Source organism: Dipodomys merriami, unplaced genomic scaffold (genome assembly GCF_024711535.1).
Source record: "Dipodomys merriami isolate MVZ:Mamm:240054 unplaced genomic scaffold, mDipMer1.0.p SCAF_44, whole genome shotgun sequence".
Classification (NCBI taxonomy): domain Eukaryota; kingdom Metazoa; phylum Chordata; class Mammalia; order Rodentia; family Heteromyidae; genus Dipodomys; species Dipodomys merriami.
In genome coordinates this window covers 6,027,725-6,050,392 of record NW_027206002.1, presented here as the reverse complement: position 1 = coordinate 6,050,392, position 22,668 = coordinate 6,027,725, and the positions used below count along the sequence as shown (strand labels likewise).

Below are 22,668 nucleotides of genomic sequence, written 5' to 3'. Positions count from 1 at the left end.
CCTTCGTTCTCTCCCTTGGCTTTTCTCTTCAACCCCTTCTTCTCTTGGTCTGCATAGCTTACTGCTTACTGTATCTCCACATCTCTCTTTTTTATCTCTCTCTAGCTTTTCTTTCTCTCTCCCCAAAGGCACAGCTACTGCTGCATCTCAGCCTCAGGCCTGATTCTTTATCCACAAGTAAGCAAAACAAAATATAATATAGAGTGTGTATTATAGACCATATATTGTATACTACCCGTGTAGCATACACATATAATATATAACATAATTACAATTATGTAATATATATGATAAATTATATATGGAATATAATATGTACATATAATATGTACCTATAATACATAAATAATATATTAGGTATACGTGTATATACAATATGTAATAATATTATGTCATATATATTATATATAGCCACACAGCAAGCAGATAGGGCTAGGATTCAATCCCCATTTTCTTTTTTCCCTCCAAAGGCCTGTGACCATAGACTCCGCACTGTCAATATGCCCAAAACCAGGAAGCAGTCTTGGAGCCTTTCTCCCCGACCTGTGACCACGAATCGGGTTCATGGTGCACCGTGATTCTCAAGAGCTCTGCTGCCAATCCTGTCAAAACCATGGTAGGTTGGGTCATTTAACCAGGTCCCAAGAGGGTAGTGCTCAAGGCAGCCGGTGTCTGAACAGGAGAGGCTGTGGCAGTCAGCTGGACAGCACAGCATCTGCATGGACGTGTCAAGGGCTGGGAGGCTGGGGGGTCACAGGAGAGGAGCTCACCGGAACAAGCCCCCCTCCAGGAGGGCAGGTACTAGGGGAGCTGCTCAGATATCCCACGTGTTAGACCCTTGTGTGGCAGAGCCCTGGGCCTTGCAGAGGAATGGCTTCAACCCCATGGGGGGAACAGCAGAGGATTTCACACTTGGGACGGGAGTGTGGGGGGGTAGGCCAAGAATCATTTCATCTTGATCCCTTAACAACTCCCCTACCATTTTTTTTTTTAAGAGATGAGGACATTCGGGCTCCGAGGTGGCCAGAGTGAGGCATCCGAGCCCCTCAGCCAGGTGCTGGTGACAATTGGAGAACCCCCCCACCACACACACACTCTGGTTTGGGGGAGGACTTTCTCATGGAGACAAGCCCAGGCCATGCCACTATCCTAGTCAACCCCACCCAAACAACCACCTCCTGGGTGGCTCTCATTAGACCCCAGCTCTCATGAATAGTGTTGGGGGGGGCGCTGCTAAGGTGCAGGGTGACCGGCTTCTGAGCGTGGTAAATATTACTCATCTGGCCCACGGGATTGATGACCTTGAAGGACTTTCTCTCCCAAGGCGGAAGGTGAGAAGCGGTGGGTATTTTTTTAAAGTGAGGCTACTGGGTGGTGACTCAGGAAGCCACGGAAAACCCAGCCACGTGTGACATCCGTCCTGAGCTGTGGGTGTCAAGCATTCTGTTCAGTGCACAAAAGAAAGCCACAAAGGAGAGAGCAGTCACAGCGGTGAGGGAGCCTGAGGGGAGAGGGAAATGGAAGGACAAGGGATTGGCCCGTATGACCCAAGCATCCTGCGTTACTCAAGGGGTTCATTTCCTTAACCTCACACCTTCCACCCCCACCGGGAGCAAGTGCACTGTGCATCTGAAAGTGCAGTAGGCTGATGCTGTGCATTGCTGGAGGAAATCATCATATAAGGGAACTCAACAAACAGTCCCTTCTGTAGGATCTCTCAAGACTGTGAAAGCCAAGGGCAGGTGTAAGAAGTCTCCCAGGGACTCTTGCATGTTCTGGCAGAATAGATCTAGGGTGGGACCGGTGATGTTGCATTTTTGGACAGGTGGTGTAGTATGTGCTGGTCAGATCATCTATACGCTTCGAGCACAAGGAGTTTTGTAAATACCAGCTGAAATGAAAAAGCCCTGATAGGGTGGTGGTAGAGATAAACGCTTCCCCCTGTGAAATTCTAAAAGTGGAGAGTTTTGCATTCAATCTGCTGATAGCCCTGATGATGAGAAGCTGAGAACCTTTTCACTTTTTTATTTTTCTCCCCCAAGGATTTGAATTCAGGGCCTCCTGCATTAATTGTTGCTTTCATTATTTTTCAGATAAGGTCCCAAGTTTAGGACTTCAATCTTCCTATCCAGATGCCTTGCAAGTAGCCAAGATTATAAACATGTGCTACTTTGCTTGTTGGTTTGTTTGTTTTCAGATAGAGTCACTTTTTTTTTTTTTTGCCAAGTCTGGCTTGGAACATTGGTCCTCCTATCTCAGCCTGCTGAGTAGCTGGGATTCCAGGTGTAAGGTACCACACCTGTGTATGGACCTTTTCCTCGTCACAGTCTTTTCAGAAAGGAGAACAGGCATCTCCAGTCTTACCGTTCTTTGTTGGGTCATACTGGGCACAGCCGGCTGCAAGCTTTTCCATCTGGGCACAGCACCTCCACCTCCCGTCCATCCAGAAGTTGGGGTGATACTTGGATACCAGAGTGTTATTGTTCCTCGTTTCTGAAAGAGGTTGGCACCCACGGAAAAGGTATTTTTTCCAGGTTAGCCTATTGAAGAGCCATCGGTTTTACAGTTCTCTAAGACTGAACCCTGGTGTGGCTGGATTATTACCCAGAATAGTCAGAAGAAAAAAAAAAGACAGGTAAATGCATTATGCTAGTTACCAAGGGAGTGTGTGTGTGTGTGTGTGTGTGTGTGTGTGTGTGTGTGCGTGCACACGCGCACTTTGGTTGGTCTTGGGGCTTGAACTCAGGGCCAGGGTACTGTCTCTCAGCTTTTTCTGCCCAAGATTGATGTTTTCCCATTTGAGCCACAGCTCTACTTCTGGGGTTTTGGTGCTTAATTGGAGATGTAAGTCTCATGGACTTTCCTGCCCAGGCTGGCTTTGAACCATGATCCTAAGATCTCAGACTCCTATATGGCTAAAATGATAGGCTTGAGCCACCATCACCTGACTTTAAAAAAATGTCTTTTTATTTCTACTTTTCAGAATTTCTACTCTTACAGGAATTGTGGCTCCTGAGATAGCAAGAGACATGCATCTTCCTAGTCTCATAGCTTCTTAAGAACACATTAGTATTTGAAACCAGATCTTCTGACCTATCAGATGCATTAGGCTTCAGAATAATAATCTCCATCAAACAATGTTTTGGGGAGTAAAAACTGCACCAAGTGCCTTATCTATCTTAAGTCATTTGATTCTCATAACAACTATGGGGTCATTATCAAAGTAACTGGGGAAATGGAGACACAGAAAGGTCAAAGCACTTGGCCAAGGCTCCATACTAGCCAAGGGCAAAGCTGGGATTTTTGCTTTAGCTGCCTGGCTCACTCTCCATGGATGTCCATACTAACCTGATTCTAAAGGCAGCAGCCAGCAAGGTGAGATTTCAGAAATGTCTAGCTAGTGACTATTGGGCGCTGATGATGGGACAGCCATGGCTAGAGCATTAATTCACTTCAGCTCTGGAGTGGATATCATTTCTTCCTTCTTCCTTGTTCAACACATGGGAAAACTGGAGCCCAAAGCAGTTAAGCACCTGCCAATCAGCATGCCATAAATGGCCGAATCAGGCTTTAAACTCCAGTGTGCCAACAGACCCACTATACCAGCAGTTGATAAACCTTTTTTTTCTTAAAAAAAAAAAACCCAATCAGTCCATATTTTAAGTTTTGCTGGCCAAGAGGCAAATCGGAGCTATTATATGGGTTCTTACAGAATTTTTAAAAAATGGGCCATTAAAAAAATTAAAACAAAATGAAACAAACAAAAAACCTGGCCAGATGCTGATGGCTCACATCTGTAAGCGTAGCTATCCCAGAGGCTGAGATTTGAGGATTGGAGGTCAAAACCTGCCTGGGCAGATAAATCACTGGGCTTCCTAAGACTCTTATCTCCAGTGAACTAGCAAAAAGCCCCAAGGGGGGGTGTGACTCAAGTGGTAAGGCACCAGTCTTGAGCAAAAAAGTAAAAGGGACCCAGGCCCTGAATTGTGCTGATTGTAACCTTCTGAGCCATCACCAAAAGGGAGAGATGTTTGGTATCGGTTTCCCTCCCACCCCCGTTTATTCTCTTAGGGACCCCATGTCTATTGTAGGAACCAGGGTTTCAGCAATTCAACGGCACAGGACTTAATTACCTTCTTTGAGAGCCAGCACCCAACGCTGCCGGCTCTCACGATCTGGAGCGAACACATACAGGAGGTAGTTGTCATGTACAACCTGGAAACACACACAGAAGGCCAGGTGAGCAGAGCACCCGGGGATGGGGGACTCACAGCAGGCTTATCCGGCTTACGGGACCAACAGTGAAGTCTGCAATGTCTGCCAACATTCCAGCACATCTAGATGATTCCCAGAGAGTGGGTCGCCTTGTTATCCAGATGTTAGGATACTGTGCAATCAGGGCAGACTCTATGGCGTCAGCCGTTCATCTGAGACTCACTACCACCGGGGAGCAATCACTAAATGAAAAGAGCCAGAGAAAGCTCTCCTCTTGACTAGATAACCGTGTGTGTGTGTGTGTGTGTGTGTGTGTGTGTGTGTGTGTGTGTGTACACACACCAGTCCTAGAGCTCGAACTCAGGCTCTGTGCATTATCCCTGAGTTTTTGCTCAAGGCTAATATTCTACCAGTTGAGCCACAGCGCCACTTCTGGCTTTTTCTTAGTGGAGATAAGCGTCACATGGACTTTCCTGCCCGGGCTGGCTTTGAACCACGATCCTCAGATCTCAGCCCCCTGAGTAGCTGGGATTATGGGCATGAGCCACCAGCACCTGGCTAACCTATTTATTTTTCATCTTAAATTTTTAGTGGTTATACACACACACACACACAAAACGCATCTTTTAGGCCAATGAGTACCTTGTTAGATGACATGTGTAATCAGGATTTTGTTTTAAAGTCTTGTTTTACGTAGTCAAAGACTAGAAAGAAGTTCCAAAAATAGTACTGAGTTCCCGAGAGCTTCCACCCACTCTTCCCCCAGTGATAACATCTTACACAACACGTCCCCTACCTTCCCGCCCTCCCTCCTCTCCCCCTCCTCTCTCCCCCTCCCCCCTCTCTCTCTGGGCAAGAGTTACTGAACCCAGAGCCTCACAATTGCTAAGTACCCCCAGCCTCTTTTTGCATGAGTTATTTTCCAGGTAAGGCCTTGCTTTTTGCCTTGGCTAGCCTGGTCTGTGACTCAGCTTCAAGTGGTCGGGGATGATAGCTATGTGCCACTGTATGTATCCATTGCTTGAGATGGAGTCTCACGAACCTTTCTGCTCAGGCTGGCTTCAAAATACTTTCTTTCTGACCAGGGATTCTGATCTCTTGTCCTAAGCTGGGAACATTTGGCGGTGAACAAGATTTTGTGCTTAACTTCCTTGGCACAAATTAATGAGTGAGTGAAGAGATGAATGAATGAATGTCACACGTTGGACGCTTTCTCATGGGCCGGGTCTGACGTCTCAGGCTGGGCCAGCATGGTCTCTTTCTTTCCCTCTCCCACAACGGTGGAAGGGACTCACCTGAAAAGGGTATTTGTAGTGACATGGGATGCTGACGTCACTCCTCACGATCTCCACGCACTTGATCCGGGACAGTTCGATGGAGCCCTTCAATGTGCGCTTCTTCTGTAGGAAGAAGAGAAGGTTGTTGGTTGTGTGTGTGTGGTGTAAGTGTGTTTTGTGTAGATGGTTTCTAGAAACTGACTTCTAGGTTAAGTCCCAATAACTTTGTAAGCCAACTCCAACATTCCCAAGGAAACATCCAGAAGCTCCTCCCGGCCTTCAGACTGAAAGAAACACTTTGAGCGGACTTATGGGAGAAGAGGCCCTTGCATGGCGTGCTTGGTCGGGTGACCAGTTTCTGCCCACTGAGCAACTATCCCTCCACGCCCCACCCCCCATGGTGACAGTGGCAATTAGTGGCAGCTAGAGATGAGAGGTGTAGGCTATAGGAAGTCAACCACAGGTGCGCATGTGCACTGGTGCTGTCCCCTGGGCCTATTCTTGACAGGAATGGGGCTCAGGCTTGACCTGGATGCCCATGTGCAGAAGCCACTGTCCCCTCTGTATCTTACTCTTCTTTTCTTTTCTTTTTTGTTGGTTGTGAGGCTAGAACTTAGGGCCTGGGCTTCTGTCCCTAAGCTGATTTATTCAAGGCTGGTGCCCTACCATGTTGAGCCACAGAACCACTTCCTGTTTTCTGGTGGATCCTTGGAGATAAGAGTCTCAGGGGGACTTTTCTGCCCAGGCTGGCTTTGAACCACGATCCTCAGATCTAGTCTCTTGAGTAGCTAGGATGATGGGTGTGAGCTACCAGGACGCAGCTGTATCTGACTTCTTCAGGCTCTTTTAGTTACTCTCAGCCTTACTATGACACCCATGTGACACACCCCTTTGCCCTATAAAATGATCCTTCCTATACTTCCTTTCTTTCCCATTCCCATTAAAATTACTGGTCCAATGATTCATGATTCTTTTTAAAATTTCTTTTATGTTGAGGTCTTTGTAACCCAGGGAGGTGGATTCTCATGTCTTAACACGGAAATGAGCTAAGTCTTAATATGACCATCGCTACGTCTAACTATCTGTTTGGATGGAAAAAGAATCAATATTTACTTCCAGAATACAGAAACATTTCAGAGAAATTGGGTGATACCAGTGTATGTCTATTTTTGAAGTCATATTTGCATAAGTGGTAACCTGTAACTACAGAAAACGTTGCTTCTCTCCATGTAATACATTAAAATTTGAAGTAAAGAATTGCACATTATCCAAAAAGCAATGTCCATATCGCCTGGCTATGTAATTGTAACCCCTCTGTACATAGATCTCCTTTAAAATAATAATCATAATGATTCCCATCTATTCAGTGTATGATAGTTTATGCAAATGAATATAAACTATTACTAGGTAAACTTGAAAAGATAGACTACTTACAAATTATTTGTTATTGAAACCAATGTCAAGAAAAAAAAAGACAGTCCAACAGGTGTAGAATCACAGTAACAAAAATATAACTCATTCAGCTATTTCAGTAAACCATAATATAGCACCAGCATGATTCATTTCTTTCTCTCTCTCTCTTAAATTAGTGCCACTACCAGGGCTTGAACTCAAGGCCTAGGTGCTGTGCCTAGGCTTTTCACTCAATGATGGCACTCTACAGCTCCACTTCTGGCTTTTTGGTGGTAAATTGGAGATAAGACTTTCCTGCCCTGGGCTTTGAACTGTGATCCTCACATCTCAGCCTCTTGAGTCGTTAGGATGACAGGCGTGAGCCACCAGTGCCCAGCATTTCATGATTTATTTTTGGAACTAGGTAGATTTCCCAAATAACAAATTCCCTGCTGTTGTTCACAATTTATAATAGTGTTGCATGCAATCCATTTCTAAGGGGGTTTGAGCTTGGAAAACAGATCCCAGAAAAGGAAATGACTTACCCAACAAGACAGATTCAGATGGGAAGGAAGGCCAGTGAGTGAAATGCTTTTGGAGGACGGAAGCCTTTCACAGCCTCCTAGAATTAAGCCACCATTGAAAATGGCTTTTAACTCAACTTGGAGCCAGTTGCAAAATCTGTCCTTATTCCTTTTCCTTTCAAAGTGGTAAACATGCACACGGCATGAGAGGTGAGGGCCAAAGGTTTTGCCTCTTACTAGCTTCATGACTTCCAAGAGCCTATAGGTTCTTGGGGATGGGTGGAAGATTAGTACTGCAAGGAACATCATTTTGTAAATGCCAAAAGAAGAGGAAAAAAAGCTGAGAGCCAAAGAGTGGGTGGGGGGAACTTTCCCAGGACCATAAGACATACAGCCTACCTCCGTCTCCCCACAAAGGTACAACTAGCCACAGATGAAGGGGAGGAAGACATCTGATTTTCGATTGGCTTGGATAAGTCCATTCCAAGCTCCCATGATTTGAGGACAGAGTTGTTAGACCCCGCCCCCTGCCCCTGTTGTTGAAAGAAAAAGAAAGAAGGAAAGAAAGAAAGAAAGAAGGAAAGAAAGAAAGAAAGAAAGAAAGAAAGAAAGAAAGAAAGAAAGAAAGAAAGAAAGAGAAGGAGGGAGGGAGAAAAGGAGGGAAGGAAGGATGGGAGGAAGGAAGGAAGGAAGGAAAAGAAAGAGAGAAATAAGAAAGGAAGGAAGGAAGGAAGGAAGAAAGGAAGGAAGGAAGGAAGGAAGGAAGGAAGGAAGGAAGAAAGGAAGGAAGGAAGGAAGACATATTTCCAATGAACCACCAAAAAGCCAGAAGTGGAGGTGTGGCTCAAGTAGTAGAGCATCAGCTTTGAGAAGGACAAACTAAGCAAGAGTGAAAGGCTCTGGTTCAAGCCCCAGTACCAACAGAAAATATAATAATAACGATAACAATAATAATAATAAAGTTCATATGAAACAGGAATTCCAAATGTTTCCTGTGACTTATTGGCTCTGTGTGATGAGTTCCCAAGTTCAAAACTTGGCTCCTGAACTCTTGCCAACCGGCTCCATCATTCCCATTCCCTACATGTCTTTATGCCAGGCTTTCCCAAGACTCCGAAGGCCTCTTACCCTTCCTGTGCCAGGCACCTGCAAGGAACGGAGGCATTGGGGCTGGGAAGGCGGCTCAGTGGTAGAGTGTCAGCCCTGTATGCATGAAGCCCTGGGTTCGAGTCCTCAGCACCACATAAGCAGAAAAGGCCGGAAGTGGTTCTGTGGCTCAAGTGGTAGAGCACTAGCCTTGAATTGAAGAGCTGAGGCCCCACAACCGGGAGAAGGAGAAGGAGAGGGAGAAGGAGAAGGGAGAAGGAGGAGGAGGAGGAGGAGGAGGAGGAGGAGGAGGAGGAGGAGGAGGAGGAGGAGGAGGAGGAGGAGGAGGAGGAGGAGGAAGATGAAGAAGTAGTAATAGAGGCATCTTTGTCTCCAGGTAACTGTTAGGCACCTAATGCTATTTTCTCCTTGGTAAAACATTAGTGATAATCTCACTACCTCTGCAATGATGCCAAAATAATTCACGGATAGAGGAAGAAATCAAACATGCTTTGTAATGCCAAGGGGGCCTTAGCAAGAGCTACTGCATGGAAACAAAGGATTTTTTTGGATGGTGGTGGTACTGAGGTTTGAACTCAGGGACATGTGCTTATTCAGAGGGTGCTCTGCCACTTGGAACACATTCCCATCCTTTTTTTGCTTTGGTTTTCAAATAGGGTCTTGCACATTTCGCCCGAGTCTGTCTTCAGACTGCAGCCCTCATTCTTAGACCTCCTGCCCAGCCAGGATGACAGGCAGCAGCATCACACATGACATGTTGGTCAACATGAGGTCTCAGTAACTTTTCACCCTCGCTTGTCTTGAATCTCGATCCACCCAATCTCCATCTCCCAGATTAGCTGGGATTATAACCATGAATCACTGAACTCAGCCAAAACAAAGGCTTTTTCTTTTTAAAGAAAGAGATCTTGTAGGTTATTTCTAGTCCTGGCATTTTATAAAGAAAATCCATGATATAGGGCGTTGATAGTAGCTTAGGCTCACTTCCTCAGTGGGGAAAAAAAAAACAACACTTCATCTCTTGATCCTAGGTGAACTACATTGCTAGGCTAATTCCTTTTGCATCTATCTATCTATCTATCTATCTATATTTTTTGTTGGTCATGGGGCTTGAACTCTGGGCCTGGGTGCTGTCCCTCAGCTCTTCAGTTCAAGGCTAGAGCTCTACCACTTGAGCCACAGCACCACTTCTGGTTTTCTGGTGGTTCATTGGAGATAAGAGTCTCACGGACTTTCCTGCTGGGGCTGGCTTTGAACCGTGGTCTCAGATCTCAGCCTCCTAAGTAGCTAGGATTATAGGTGTGTGCCACTGATGCTCAGTCTCCTTTTGCTTTTATTATTACTGATGTTGCAGAGAGCGAGCGAGCGAGCGAGAGAGAGAGAGAGACAGAGAGAGAGAGAGACAGAGAGAGAGAGAGAGAGAGAGAGAGAGAGAGAGAGAGAGAGAGAGAGAGAGAGAGAGAGAGAGAGAGAGATTGATAGCTACACAGGCTGGCCTAGTCCAGCACTCATGAGCTGGGTAGGAGCTGCTGGTCCACACAGATTGCTTTGCACTTGGTACCCTTAGAATCCCAGGATGACGTTTCCCTAGATGGCAGAGGGATGAAGCCATTGGCCATTGTGCCTCCACTAATTTCAGGTCACGAGATGCCTAGTATCCACAGGCATGGAGACCCAAGAGTTGAATTCATAGAAAGGTCCTCAGTGGCCTCTGGCATTACCATTGGAAGTATGAAACAAGGACATTGAGCTTGATTCTCCCTCTGTCCCATCAGCTACTAATACCTTATTAATCTGAGGATCGTGGTTCGAAGCCAGCCGCGGCAAGAAAATCCGTGAGGCTCTTTATCTCCAATGAACCAACCAGAAGCCAGAAATGAAACTGTGGCCCAGAGTAGTGGAGCCCTAGCCTTCAGCAAAAGAGCTCAAGGACAGTGCCCAGGTCCTGAGTTCAAGCCCCAGGATGGATAAAATTAATTTTAAAAGGCCAAGTGTTTACTTACCCCAGGACGATCCTCAAAGTAAGCCAAGCTGGCTTTGGTTAACACGAAGAAGCGGACCTTGAAATTGGAAGGGGATGTCCGTCTCTTCTGCTGGGATTTCTTGATCAACTGCTCTTCCAGCAGGATGCAGTTGTTCATGATCTGACTCTTGAGAAGTGAGGCGTGCCAAGCACCTGTCCTGAGCACCACCAGAGGGAAGAGAAAGCTCCTTGGGCAGGATGGACGCCACCTGAGGCGGTTGATCTTCAGAGGGCTGTTCAAAGGCTGCCAGGCCCCACGGATAGCTTTCTATCGGCGGCGGCGACTCCAACGTTTGCCAACCTAGCAGACGTCTGATGTCAAAGGCCTCGACCACATCCTTTTGAAGCTCAACAAATGAAGAGGGTGCAGGAGAGAAAGCGCCTGTTGCTTGTGGCAGGCTGCGGAAGTGAGGTTTGAAGAAACTTGAGACTCAAAGGTCTATGAAGGATTTTTTTTTTACAGTCCCCTACAGTGAGGAACGCACAAAGGATTAGAAATGGAATTCTAGGACCAATCGAGCAGTTGTTGTCAGGCTTTTCTGTGGGCATAATTACACACTGTCCCGAGCTTCGTGTCTGAAACACAAACTTGTGAGCTTACAATGTGGATGTCTGAAATGGGTCTCACTGTGCTGGTGGTGATCGCAGGTGGGTATAGTGGAGAGGCTGTTTAGTTCACAGGAGACAGATCAAGAGCTTCTAGGGACCCAGCGTAGAATGATCTGGACGTCAAAAGCAACGAAAGCTGGGCGCCTGTGGCTCAAGACCTGTCATCCTAGCTAACTCAGGAGGCTGAGATCTGAGGATCGTGGTTCAAAGCCAGCCTGAATAGGAAAGTCTGTGAGACTCTTATCCCCAATGAACCATCCCCAAACCAGAAGTGATGCTGTGGCTCAAAGTGATAGAGTGCTGGCCTTGAGCAAAAGAGCACAGGGACAGCACCCAGGCTCTGAGTTCAAAACCTACAACCCAACAACAACCACCAAAGGACCAAGGATCACAATGAAGACTAAAAAATTTTTTCCAATCCACAGTTCCTAAGATATTTGGGGAAAATCATATATATTCTGACCCATTGATCTGTTTTAGAGGACAGTGTCAAACCAACTGATTATTCTGGAAACACTGTATTTTCCTCTTTCTCTTGGTGAACGAATATCTCAGTTCAGTGATCACATCTTAAGTGGCCTCCTAGAAGCTCAGGAAACGAGGAATGCTCGCAGACTGCGTGATCTCCACCATGTCCTTGTCAACCCTCAAACCTCACACTGAGAAACACCTACAGCACCTGAGATCATCTTGTAAAGTAAAATCCGTCACAACTCAGAAAGGTAAGAAGGCGCGCTCTGGTATGCAGAATCTAGACCTAAAGAAATAATGACATAGATGTCCAAAGGAAAGGAGCTCCAGCAGGAATTGGGGATGCAAAGAGAGAGGGTAAACATGATCAGCGTATATTAGCAAACATATGGAGATGCACTAGCGAATGTGCGCCAATTAGAATATGTTTGCAAGTCAATTAGAATATGCTTGATGTCGGTGGTAGAGCTGAGTGAGCCACTATGGCCCAGAGCCCGCCTTTGCGACACTGAAGGTCAGGCAGGTGGCACCTGTCTCCAATGGCAATGAACCAATAGGAAGCGCCCAGCCCCAAGCTACCACCCATGCAGATGTCTTGCTAAGGAAAGAACAAACAACCATGAAGCTCCTAGCTACTCAGGAAGCTCGTGGTCTTTCTGTTGCTGTTGTTGCAGAGTAGAGGACTGAATGCAGGGCCTGGTACTTGCCAAGCAAGTGCTCCTTCATGGAGCTAACTATCTGAGGATCGCAGTTTAAAGCCAGCCTGGAGCAGGGAAGTCTCTAATTAATCACCAAAAAGCCAAGTAGTAGTGCTGTGGCTCAAGAGGATAGTGCCCAAGTCCCGAGTTCCAGCCCCAGGACTGGTGCAACAAATAAAAATTAGAAAAAATAAGAAAGCAATCTAATCAAACACCTTGATCTAAATGTGCGTTTGCAGGAAGAAGCCGAGGTAAAGGAGCCAGGGCCTGCGGCAGGAAGGGGTGGCGTTGGTTAAAGGCAGAGCATACAAAGGATCTCCGATCTGCAGAATATGTTGGAAGAGAAGCCAGAGTCTGGTGGCTCATGCCTATAATTCCAGCTACTCAGGAGGCATTGAGACGGTAAGATTTGAGGATGGAAGTTCAAAGCTAGCCTGGGAAGGGAATTCTCGAGACTCTTATCTCCAATTAGTCACCAAAAAGCCAAACGTGGAGGCATGACTCAACTGACAGAACACCAGCCTGGAGTGAAAAAGCGCTAAGTTCAAGCATAAGTACAGGCGCACACACACACACAGTTACCCTCACCCCCCGCAGACAGACAGACAGACAGACAGACAGACAGACAGACAGACAGACAGACAGACACACACACACACACACACACACACACACACACACACACACACACACACAGAAAGGAAGAAAGAAAGAAAAAACAAAAGAGGAAGGAAGGAAGGACGATCACTCCATATTTCCTAGAGATGGGCAATGATACTATTTATTTTTGCCAATATCCGAAGTAAGCTGGCGTAGAACTTTGGTAGCACTGCACTTCATGTAGACTTGTAATAATAACGTCATTCCCCGCGCCAGCCATCTCTCTTTACCTCTTTGTACGTTCTGATCTTTGTGTTTTTTTAAATCTTTCATATTACTGGGTTTATAATTTCTGCCTGCTTCTGTTCGGTTCGAATTGCCTTCCGCATAACATCGAAGAAAGAATACACACGCCGAAGGTGAGGCTTCCGGTGGCTTCTGAACAGAATCAAGTAGGAAATAAGGTGACATAGTTCGGAGACTGGTGAGCAGAGGAGAATCTTGGTTCCGAAAAGAGCTAAAGGCAGTTGGGCAGGGCCGAAGACAGAAAGAACTAGGAGGAGGAGGAGGAGGAGGAGGGAGGAAGGAGGAGGGGAGAGGAGGGGACACCAGGTAGACCACAACGTTAAGAAATAAAATTATTCTGATCACTTGCCTGGCTGCTGCTTCTTTTTAAAATCTATACCCAAGTTGAATTTTCCTTTGACACCAGAGGTAGAAGGAGCAAGTTGCTTTGCATATATCATTGGTAGGTGGCGGGGGGGGGGTGTGTGTGTGTGTGTGATCTAAGTGCCTGTAATCTTTTCTGACAGACAAGAAGGTGAGCAGATCAAGCTGTCTCTCTGGGGTCCTAGGGGAGCAAAGAAAAACCACAATGTGTATCCTTGGCTGGCAGCAAGTGACATCAAAGCACCTCCGATTGCCTTTCCGACTGGGTATTTACCCAGCAGGTAGGGGTTGGGTGGGGGATAGGAATCTCCCCACCCCCGCATCCTGCCTGGCTTACAGCCCCTTCCCCAAACTGCACCCTGACAGCAGGCTATCAACAGCTGTCCCTCTGCCCGGCTGCTCAGAAGAGTCTTGGGTGAACAAAAGGTTTTTGACAACCTTCCTTCTCACAAAAGCAGCTGCTGCTGGCTTTAAATACATTGAGAGACAGTAGCCTCACTATTCGCTGTGCCTCTACCGTGTGTTTTTTCTGCCATGCTGTTTTGCTGTCTGTGTCTCTGGTGTGTGTTCCTTCAATAGCAAGGTCTATTCTTCCAGTTCTTCTTGTTGTTGTCGGTATTGGGGCTTGAACGCAGGGCTTGGACGCTGTCTTTGATGGGACCACTTTGAACCACAGCTCCACTTCCAGTTTTGGGGTGGTTTATTGGAGATAAGAGTCTCATAGACTTTCCTGCCTGGGCTGGCTTTGAACCTCGATCCTCAGATCTCAGCCTCCTGAGTAGCTAGGATTACAGGCGTGAGCTACCAAAGCCCAGCTTTCCAGCTCTGTTTTAAACAACCTTTATCACCTTGCGGGTTCCCCGTGAATAAACTAATGAGATCTTTGATACATGTTCCTGTTCGGTTTGTGTGTGAAGCCATGCTTTAGAATTCCTGAAACATATTTTGACAACGTGAATATGCTTAGCGTAATGATGGTACATGCTAGGCAAGGGATACATATTTCACAATTGATTGGAGCCCTGTCAGATGTTAAACTCTAGAAGAAGAGAGGAAATTACCTTCCTATTTCAAAAGTCAGGAAATGAATTCGAAGGTTATTTCCCCCCCCCCTTCATTCTCCAGTTCTGAAATTGGGTGTCAAGAGTTTCATTTGGGAGAAGCTATTGATTGACTGCCACATCAAAGCTTGAAGCAAGGAATAGTTCTAAGGATATAATTTCACTGACATAATATTCTTGCAAATCTGTAAACTTAGGGTGGCATTTCAAAACTGGAATATTATACAATGGAGCACCCCGAAGACAGCTCCATTCTGCTATTCTTTTGTATGATACATTATGCATTCTATTCCCTTTATTCCCCACCCCCATACAATACAGAGATGACAGGCATGTGGTACTGTGCCCAGCCATGAGTCAACATGAAGTCTCACAAACTTATTTGCCCAAGCTAACTTCCAATCTGTATGCCTCATCTCTCCAAAGTAGCTAGGATTACAGGCTTAAGCTGCTAGGCCCTGCTCCATTTCCTGTTATTAAACCTAATAAGGCTAACCTTTAGTAATGATCATCTTTCAATATAATATAAGCCATTTTGTCCCTTTGGTTTTTTTTTTTAAAGTAAACCAACATCTTGGTTTTATGTTTTGTTTTATTTTGGTTGGTTGTGGGGTCTGAACTCTGGGCCTGGGCGCTGTCCCCTCAGCTCTTCAGCTCAAGGCTAGCGCTCTACCACTTGAGCCACAGCGCCACTTCAAGTTTTCTGGTGGTTCATTGGAGATAAGATTCAGAAGTGTTTTTCTTACTGGGGGCAGGGTGGGGGTGGGGGGAGTTTGGATTCAAAGATGAAAGGAAAAAAAAAAAAACCCATCAACTCCAGAATGCTATCTTTGCCACGATTTCTGTGAAGAGCTTTTCAAAGAACATGAGTGGTCAGTGGTTTATCAAGGAGCTATCAGGAGTAGTATTTCCCACCTAGGGTGGTGACTCAAGACCTCTGAGAATTCCTGTGGTGCCTAGGAAGTCCCTCCCCCACCCCAACTGCCAATCACCAGAATGCCCTATCTGTTGGGGGTGGGAGAAGTCTATGAGGCAGAGGATCAACTCTGTCCTGAGCAACAGGACATGGCTTAGCTTCCAGCTGGTCTCTTCACCTAAAACTTTTGCCTTTGAAACCTTCTCTTCAGAGAGGACAAAACCCAGCCAGGCTGTAAAGATGATTGATTTCCTGTACCAATACTCCACCACTGTATCAATACGACCTCTAGCTCTGACGGGGAAAACGCTGTGACTACTCAATGACTATGAAGTGACTGCCAGCAACCTGTTTCCTCCACACTGAGCAGCCAGAGTCCAAACAGGGTCCCTGCCCTCGCCTAGCACAATCCACTTCCGGAAGCGTCCCCCCCACCCCCTCCTTTTATTGTGCCAGTATTGGGGCTTGAACTTGGGGTCTAGGTTCTATCACTTTTATTTATTTATTCATTTTTGGTGGTTAACTGGAGATAAGACACTCATAGGACTTTTCCTGCTTGGGCTGGCTTTGAACACTTATCCTTAGATCTCAGCCTCCCTGAGCTCTGATTACAGGAGGGAGCCTGCTAACACTTGCAGAATCTTATCCTCAGGAAGATATTCCGCCAAGGCACAGAGATACGTGGCCGGACAGGGGTTCTTCAAAAAGTGTCAGTAACTACCCAGGGAGACGTTCACAAAGACAGAATGGTTCCTTACAGAAAACACTCCAAGGGTGTGAATTAAGTCTATCCATCCATCCCTAGCTCCTGGCAGGGAGGTCAGCCTGTTACCCCCCGCCCCCCAGGTAGAGGTGCTTCTTAGCTTTGGGGGACGGGGGTTGGGGTAGGAAAAGGCTGTTGATCCAGCCTGACAGGGAGGGGGCAGCCAGGCCAAAGGCGGGGTGTGATGGTGACAGGTCACAAAGGGCAGAGGGCAGCAGAGGTTAAGTGAGGTGAGTGGAGGGGAGACACAGGCAGAAGTCTCACAGGGAGATGGGCAGTTGTTTCGACTCCCTCCCTCCTTTGGGGACTCCATTTGTGGCTGGCAGAGATGTCCCGGATCAAGAAGACCATGAGCAGTGAATGTCTGCTGCCTTACTACACAGCCCACAGCTACCGCTCCATGGGGGTGCTCAACACCTCCATGGGGGAGCTGCAGCGTCAACTGTACAAGGGAGGCGAGTATGACATTTTCAAGTACGCACCCATGTTCGAGAGCGACTTCATCCAGATTAGCAAGAAAGGGGAAGTGATCGACGTGCACAACCGGGTCCGGATGGTCACCGTGTGCATCGCCTCCACCAGCCCCATCCTCCCGCTCCCCGATGTCATGTTGCTGGCCCGGCCAGCCAAGGTGTGTGAGGAGCATGTCCGACGGAACCGGATCACGGGGAGACGCAAGCCCTCGAAGACCCTGGAGCTCACCAGGCTGCTGCCCTTGAAGTTTGTGAAGATCTCCATCCACGATCGGGATAAACAGCAGCTCCGTCTCAAGCTGGCCACGGGCCGCACGTTTTATCTGCAGCTCTGTCCTTCTTCGGACGCGAGGGAAGATCTCTTTAGCTACTGGGAAAAGCTTGTCTACCTCCTGCGGCCACCGGTAGAGAGCTGTAGCAGCGCCCCGACCATTCAGACAGGCGATATACCCATTGTGGACGACATCAAGAGCCAGACGGTAAAAAGCATCTGGAGACCTAGCGGGTCAGGGAAGTGGGGGGGGGGCAGGAGGCTGGGAGTTTGAAGCACATCCTCAAGTTGGGGTTCTGCAGAGCTATGGGGAGTCTCTGCTGCTCACATAGGCAATGTCCTGAATTGGAAAGGGTCCAGGGACAAATGAGTCAGCACTAGAGGGACTAACCTTACTGGGAGGTTCAGGCGTTCCTCAAAAAGAAAAAACGGTCCAGCTGGAGCCGACTAGGATTTAGCTAGACTCAGGAGGCTGAGATCTGAGGGTCATGGTTCAAAGCCAGCCTGGGCAGGAAAGTCTGTGAGACTCTTATCTCCAGTGAACCACCAGAAAACCAGAAGTAGAGCTGTGGCTCAAAGTGGTAGGGTACTAGCCTTGAGTGAAAAGAGTTCAAGGACAGCGCCCAGGCCCTGAAATCAAGCCCTATAACCCACCCCCACCCCCCACCCCCCAAAAAAAGAAAGGAAAATAAAATAAAAATGTCTGGCTTGAGCAGTGTGCTGGTGGCTCGCACCTGCAAGCCCTACCTACTCAGGAAGCTAAGATCTGAGGGCTGAAGTTCAAAACCAGTCAGACAGAAACATCCATGAGACTCCTATCTCTACTAACAAAAGGCCAGAGTGGAGGTATGGCATGGCATAGTGGTACAATCCCAGCATTGAATGAAAGACCTGAGTTCAAACCCAGTACTGGCTTGCACATGCACGCATGCACACATGCATGCATGCACGCACGCGTGCGCACACACACGCACACACAGAGATGCACAAGTCTGGCTGGGTACTGTGGCACGCACCTATAATCTCAGCACTTGGGTTGTTCAGGTAGGATGAGTTCTAGGCCATTCTATGTTACAGAGCAAGATGCTGCATCTATCTATCTATCTGTCTGTCTCTGTCTGTCTGTCATCATCATCATCCATCTATCATCTATCATCATCCATCTATCTATCTATCATCATCATCCATCTATCATCTTTCTATCATCATCATCCACCTATCATCTTTCTATCATCAACCGTCTATCATCTATCTATCTATTATCATCCATCTATCTGTCTATCACCATCATCATCCATCATCTATCTGTCTATCATCTATCATCATGATCATCATCCATCTATCATCTATCTATCTATCATCATTCATCTGTCTATCATCATCATCATCCATCATCTATCTGTCTATCATCATCTATCATCTATCTATCACCATCATCATTATCAATCTATCACCTTTTTATCTTTCTCTATATATATACATATCTATTCTGGGTCTCATTCAGAATTATAAGCCCTTCTGAACCATTGTGGTTGGTTAATTTCTCCTTGAACACCTTACACTTGAACCCAGGTAGTCTTATTTGTTATAGAATATTTAAAATGCATCCTCTCACACACATACACACATACTATTCAGATAGTCTCGCAGGTTAGTTCAAGCTGGCCTCAAAGTGGCAATGCCCCTGCCTCGGTCTCTAGAGAACTTAAAGATATCTGCTACGATGCCTGTCTAAAACCTCTTTGTCTTTTTTTCCCTTTGTGTCAGTACTGGGGCTTGAACTCAGGGCCTGGGCATTTTCTCTTGGCTTTTTGTCTCACAACTAGAGCTCTATCACTTGATCCACACCGTCACTTCCAGGCTTTTATTAATTAATCAGAAATAAGATTCTCAAACCATCAGTACCTGGCTCCTCCTTTTCCTTTTCCTCCTCCTCCTCCTTCATTTTGCCAGTACTGGGGTTGAATTCATGGCCTTAAGTTTGCTCTACCATTGAGCCACATCTCCAGCCCTTTCTTGTGCTGGTTATTTTTGAGATAGGATCTTTTTTCCTACCTAGGCACATGGCTGGACTGTGATCCTCCTATTTTTTACTTCCTCCCTTAGCTGGATATGTACTACCAGGGACAGCTTCTTTTGTTGAGATGAAGCTTCAGTGCAACCTCAATCCTTCTGACCTCAACCTCCTACTAAGCTGGGATTACAGGCACATGCCACTGCACACAGCTATGGGTTGAGAAAGGAGGTCCGGAGAACTTTTCTGCCCAGGTTTGGCCTCAAACCATAATTCTCCCATTCTTAAGTAGCTAGTGTGTCACTGGTGCCCAGCTATATGCTTTCATTCCTAATTGATGCATAAGGTACATATTTATGTGCATGCAATTAATTGTTGCCAACCATAGTTAGCCTGCTGTGACACAGAACATTGGAAGTGGTTCCTTCTATTTGCTACATTGCTACATGCTTCCTCCCCAATGTCCCCGTCATGTTCTAGTTCTGTGCAGTGCTCCTGCAAGACCAACTTCTTTTCACAGAGAACATTTTTTTTTTTGTCAGTCGTGGGGCTTGAACTCTGGACCTTGGCGCTGAGCTCTTCAGCTCAAGGTGTGTGCTCTACCACTTGAGCCACGGCACCACTTCTGGTTTTCTGGTGGTTAATTGGAGATAAGAGTCTCACTGGACTTTCCTGCCCAGGCTGGTTTTGAACCGTGATCCTCAGGTCTCAGCCTCCTGAGTAGGTAGGATGACAGGCACAAGTCACTTGCGCCCGGCAACACAGAACATTTTTGTGTGCATGCATTCCCATACTGGAGCTTGGACTCAGGGCCTGTGCTCTGTCCTTTAGTTTTTTCACTCAAGGTTGGTGCTCTACCACCTGAGTCACAGCTCCACTTTCAGATTTCTTTTTTTTTTGTGATTCATTGGAGATAAGAGTGACACAGACTTTCCTGCCCAGGCTGGCTTTGAACCTCAGTCCTCAGATCTCAGCCTCCTGGGGAGCTAGGTTTACAAGTCTGAGCCACAAGTGCCTAGCAGCCCAAAACAAATTGACATGGAGGAAGTCCTTGTTTCCCTTGAACTGGATTTTTTTCTTCCTGACACAACAATGTGCTGATATTTGTGTAAGTTGGCATAGCCCTTAGATGTACATGGACATTTATAATTTGTTTCACTGACCACCAAAATGTGAAATATATCCTTTGACTCAACAATCCTGCTTCTGGAAATGTGTTCTGCCAAATACAGAAGCACAAGAAATCATACCATGGTAGGGAGGTGTGGCTCAAGTGGTAGAACACCAGCCCTGAGTGAAAAAGTCAAACAAGAGCATGAGGCCCTGAGTTCAAGCCCCTGTATCAGTGCCACAGATGCACACCCCACAGACAGACAGACACACCAGACACACACACACACACACATAAACTTTTAACAGGTGATTCCAAACTGTTCTCATGCTCAGTTCTGGCCTCTCCTCTCCCTTCCCACCCTCCTCTCTCTGCCGCCTGTCTGACCTATGTCTCCTCTCATTGATGCAGTCCTCAGAGCTCCACGGGGAAGGGGATCAAGATTCTGGGCCTCGGAAGTGTGGTGAGCTATCTGGAGCCTCTTCTTCTGCGTACGCTGGGGGAGAAAGAATACCACCGGGATCCTCGACGTTAGTAGCCCCCAGCTCTACCAGACCCGTCAGTGCGGGCACAGCAGGACCAACCTATAGCATGGCAGCTGCGGGGTCGAGAGCAGGCTCCACAGCCAGTCTGGCCATGGTAGGATCCAGCACCAGCACCGCCTCGTGTGCGGGGAGCCTTTCCACCACCAAGCACCCGGGTTCTGGCAACCTAACAGCAGCTGTGGCAGGAAGTGCCAGCAAGGAACTCAAGGGAGGTGGGGTTGGTAAGACCCTGGCGGCTGCCACCAACGTGGGATCCTCAGAGGGTGTCAACGTGGCCGTGGCGGGCACAGCCAGCACCTCTTCGGTGGACGTGTCCACAGCAGGGGTCACAAGCATGTCTGCCGACAGCAGTCTGAGCGTGGTCTTTGCAGGTACCATGCTCACCAATGCACCTGAGGAGAAGAAAGGCAAAGTGGAACCCAGTGCTGCGGCACCCCTGGTGTCAACGTTGAAGAGCGAAGGCTACATGTGTGAGCGCGATGGCAGTCAGAAGCAGGGGCCCGAAATCCGCAAGGAGAAAAGGGAGAAGAGAGAAAAGAAGGAGAAAACCACTAGCCGGAAAAGCTCCCATCATCACAGGACCAGTGAGAGCCACCACAGGGTGAGCAAGGACAAGCCTCGAAAATCGTCTTCCCATAAGTCTGTATCCAGCCACGGTCACAAAAAGGAGGATCACAAGAAGACGACCAAAGGGCAGAGCACCGTCAGGGGCAAACGACGTGGGTCTCCTCACAAAAGCACCAGCCGCAGCTCTAGCGCCAAGGAGAGCAAACCGGCTCACAAGCCGAGGAAGACTCGATCTGGGGGTGCTACGGGCGCTTCCGGCAAGAAACCAAGCAAAATCAGCTCTTTCCTGAGGAATCTCATAGCCATGCCGAGTTCAAAAACCATGGTCAGCTCGCACAACCGAGAGGTGGACATCATGGCCAAGAAGGTAGAGAAATGCAACATCGAGACGAAGGTGGAGAAAGGACAGGAGGGCCAGAAATTGGGGATCAGTGGCACTGTCACGTCTGAGACAACGGAAATGATTATCTTTGAAGCAAAACCAGTTAAGTAAAGAACCAGAACAGGAAGCTGTGACATACACACACACACTCACACATATACACACACACACAAATACACACATACACACATTCACACTCCTGGGGTTCAGGGAAGCAGCCTCAGGAAACCAATTCCAGCTTTCTGAACAGCAGGTAAAAAGAATAAAGGTCCCACTCCTCCATAAAGAAAGCTGTCTGTTTGAATCGCTTTGTCCCACAGGGTGGCATATAACACTGGTTTCCATGAACAGCCCTCCCACCTGAGCCAACAACGATAAGGCAGGAGCCCCAACCCTTTCTGGTCCCCAGTTCTCTAGGACCTTGGCAGACACAAGCCATGGGGCAGGTGCATCTTTACCATCCTGCCCATGAAGCAAACAGCTCTCATACCCGCTTGGGGAGATGGAGAGAAGAGTACAGTAGCATCCATATGCAATTAGGATATGGATTGCAGTCCAGTGCTAGCATGTGCAAGGCCCTGAGTTTAGGCCCTAGCATCACACACACACACACACACACACACACACACACACACACACACACAAGCAAGCAAACAAGCAAACAAACACACACACACACAAAGAAAAGAAATAACTTCTTCTCTAGATCAGGAAGCTGCAGATCATGTTCAGAGGGCCAAATCTTGTCTGGGTTTGTCAATAAAGTTTTATTGGAACATAACCACGGCCATTCATTGATGCATTATCTATGGCTGTTTTCACACTACCCTGGTATAAAGACCACATGGGTCCAGACCCTTTAAGGAAAGAGTTTGCTGATCTCTGACCTAATGTGAATGATTCTTCTTTCTCTGCAAATATGTACCATAGAGAAACTCTCCAAATGTTTAGCAAGAGACAGCTAGGAGGGAGGCTGTTCA

At 47.2% G+C, this 22,668-nt stretch overlaps 2 protein-coding genes across 3 annotated transcripts in view; one reads left to right on the top strand and one right to left on the bottom strand.

Moving 5' to 3' along the window:
* Positions 1-10,837, bottom strand: part of Itk (IL2 inducible T cell kinase) — a 29,746-nt gene extending 18,909 nt beyond the window's left edge. For both annotated transcript variants that reach the window (XM_069993906.1, XM_069993907.1), the window contains exons 1-4: positions 10,519-10,837; positions 5,511-5,615; positions 4,134-4,215; positions 2,365-2,493 (exon numbers count right to left, since the gene is read on the bottom strand). In XM_069993906.1, coding sequence (XP_069850007.1) covers positions 2,365-2,493; positions 4,134-4,215; positions 5,511-5,615; positions 10,519-10,656 — 454 coding nt within the window. In that variant the 5' untranslated portion in view covers positions 10,657-10,837. The remainder of the gene's footprint in view (positions 1-2,364; positions 2,494-4,133; positions 4,216-5,510; positions 5,616-10,518) is intronic.
* A 5,730-nt stretch (positions 10,838-16,567) lies between these two features.
* On the top strand, positions 16,568-22,435 carry Garin3 (golgi associated RAB2 interactor family member 3). The gene is made up of 2 exons (XM_069994031.1): positions 16,568-17,277; positions 20,606-22,435. The coding sequence occupies exons 1-2, from the start codon at positions 16,654-16,656 to the stop codon at positions 21,797-21,799; spliced, it is 1,818 nt and encodes a 605-aa protein (XP_069850132.1). The 5' UTR covers positions 16,568-16,653; the 3' UTR covers positions 21,800-22,435.
* Positions 22,436-22,668: the final 233 nt, after the last annotated feature.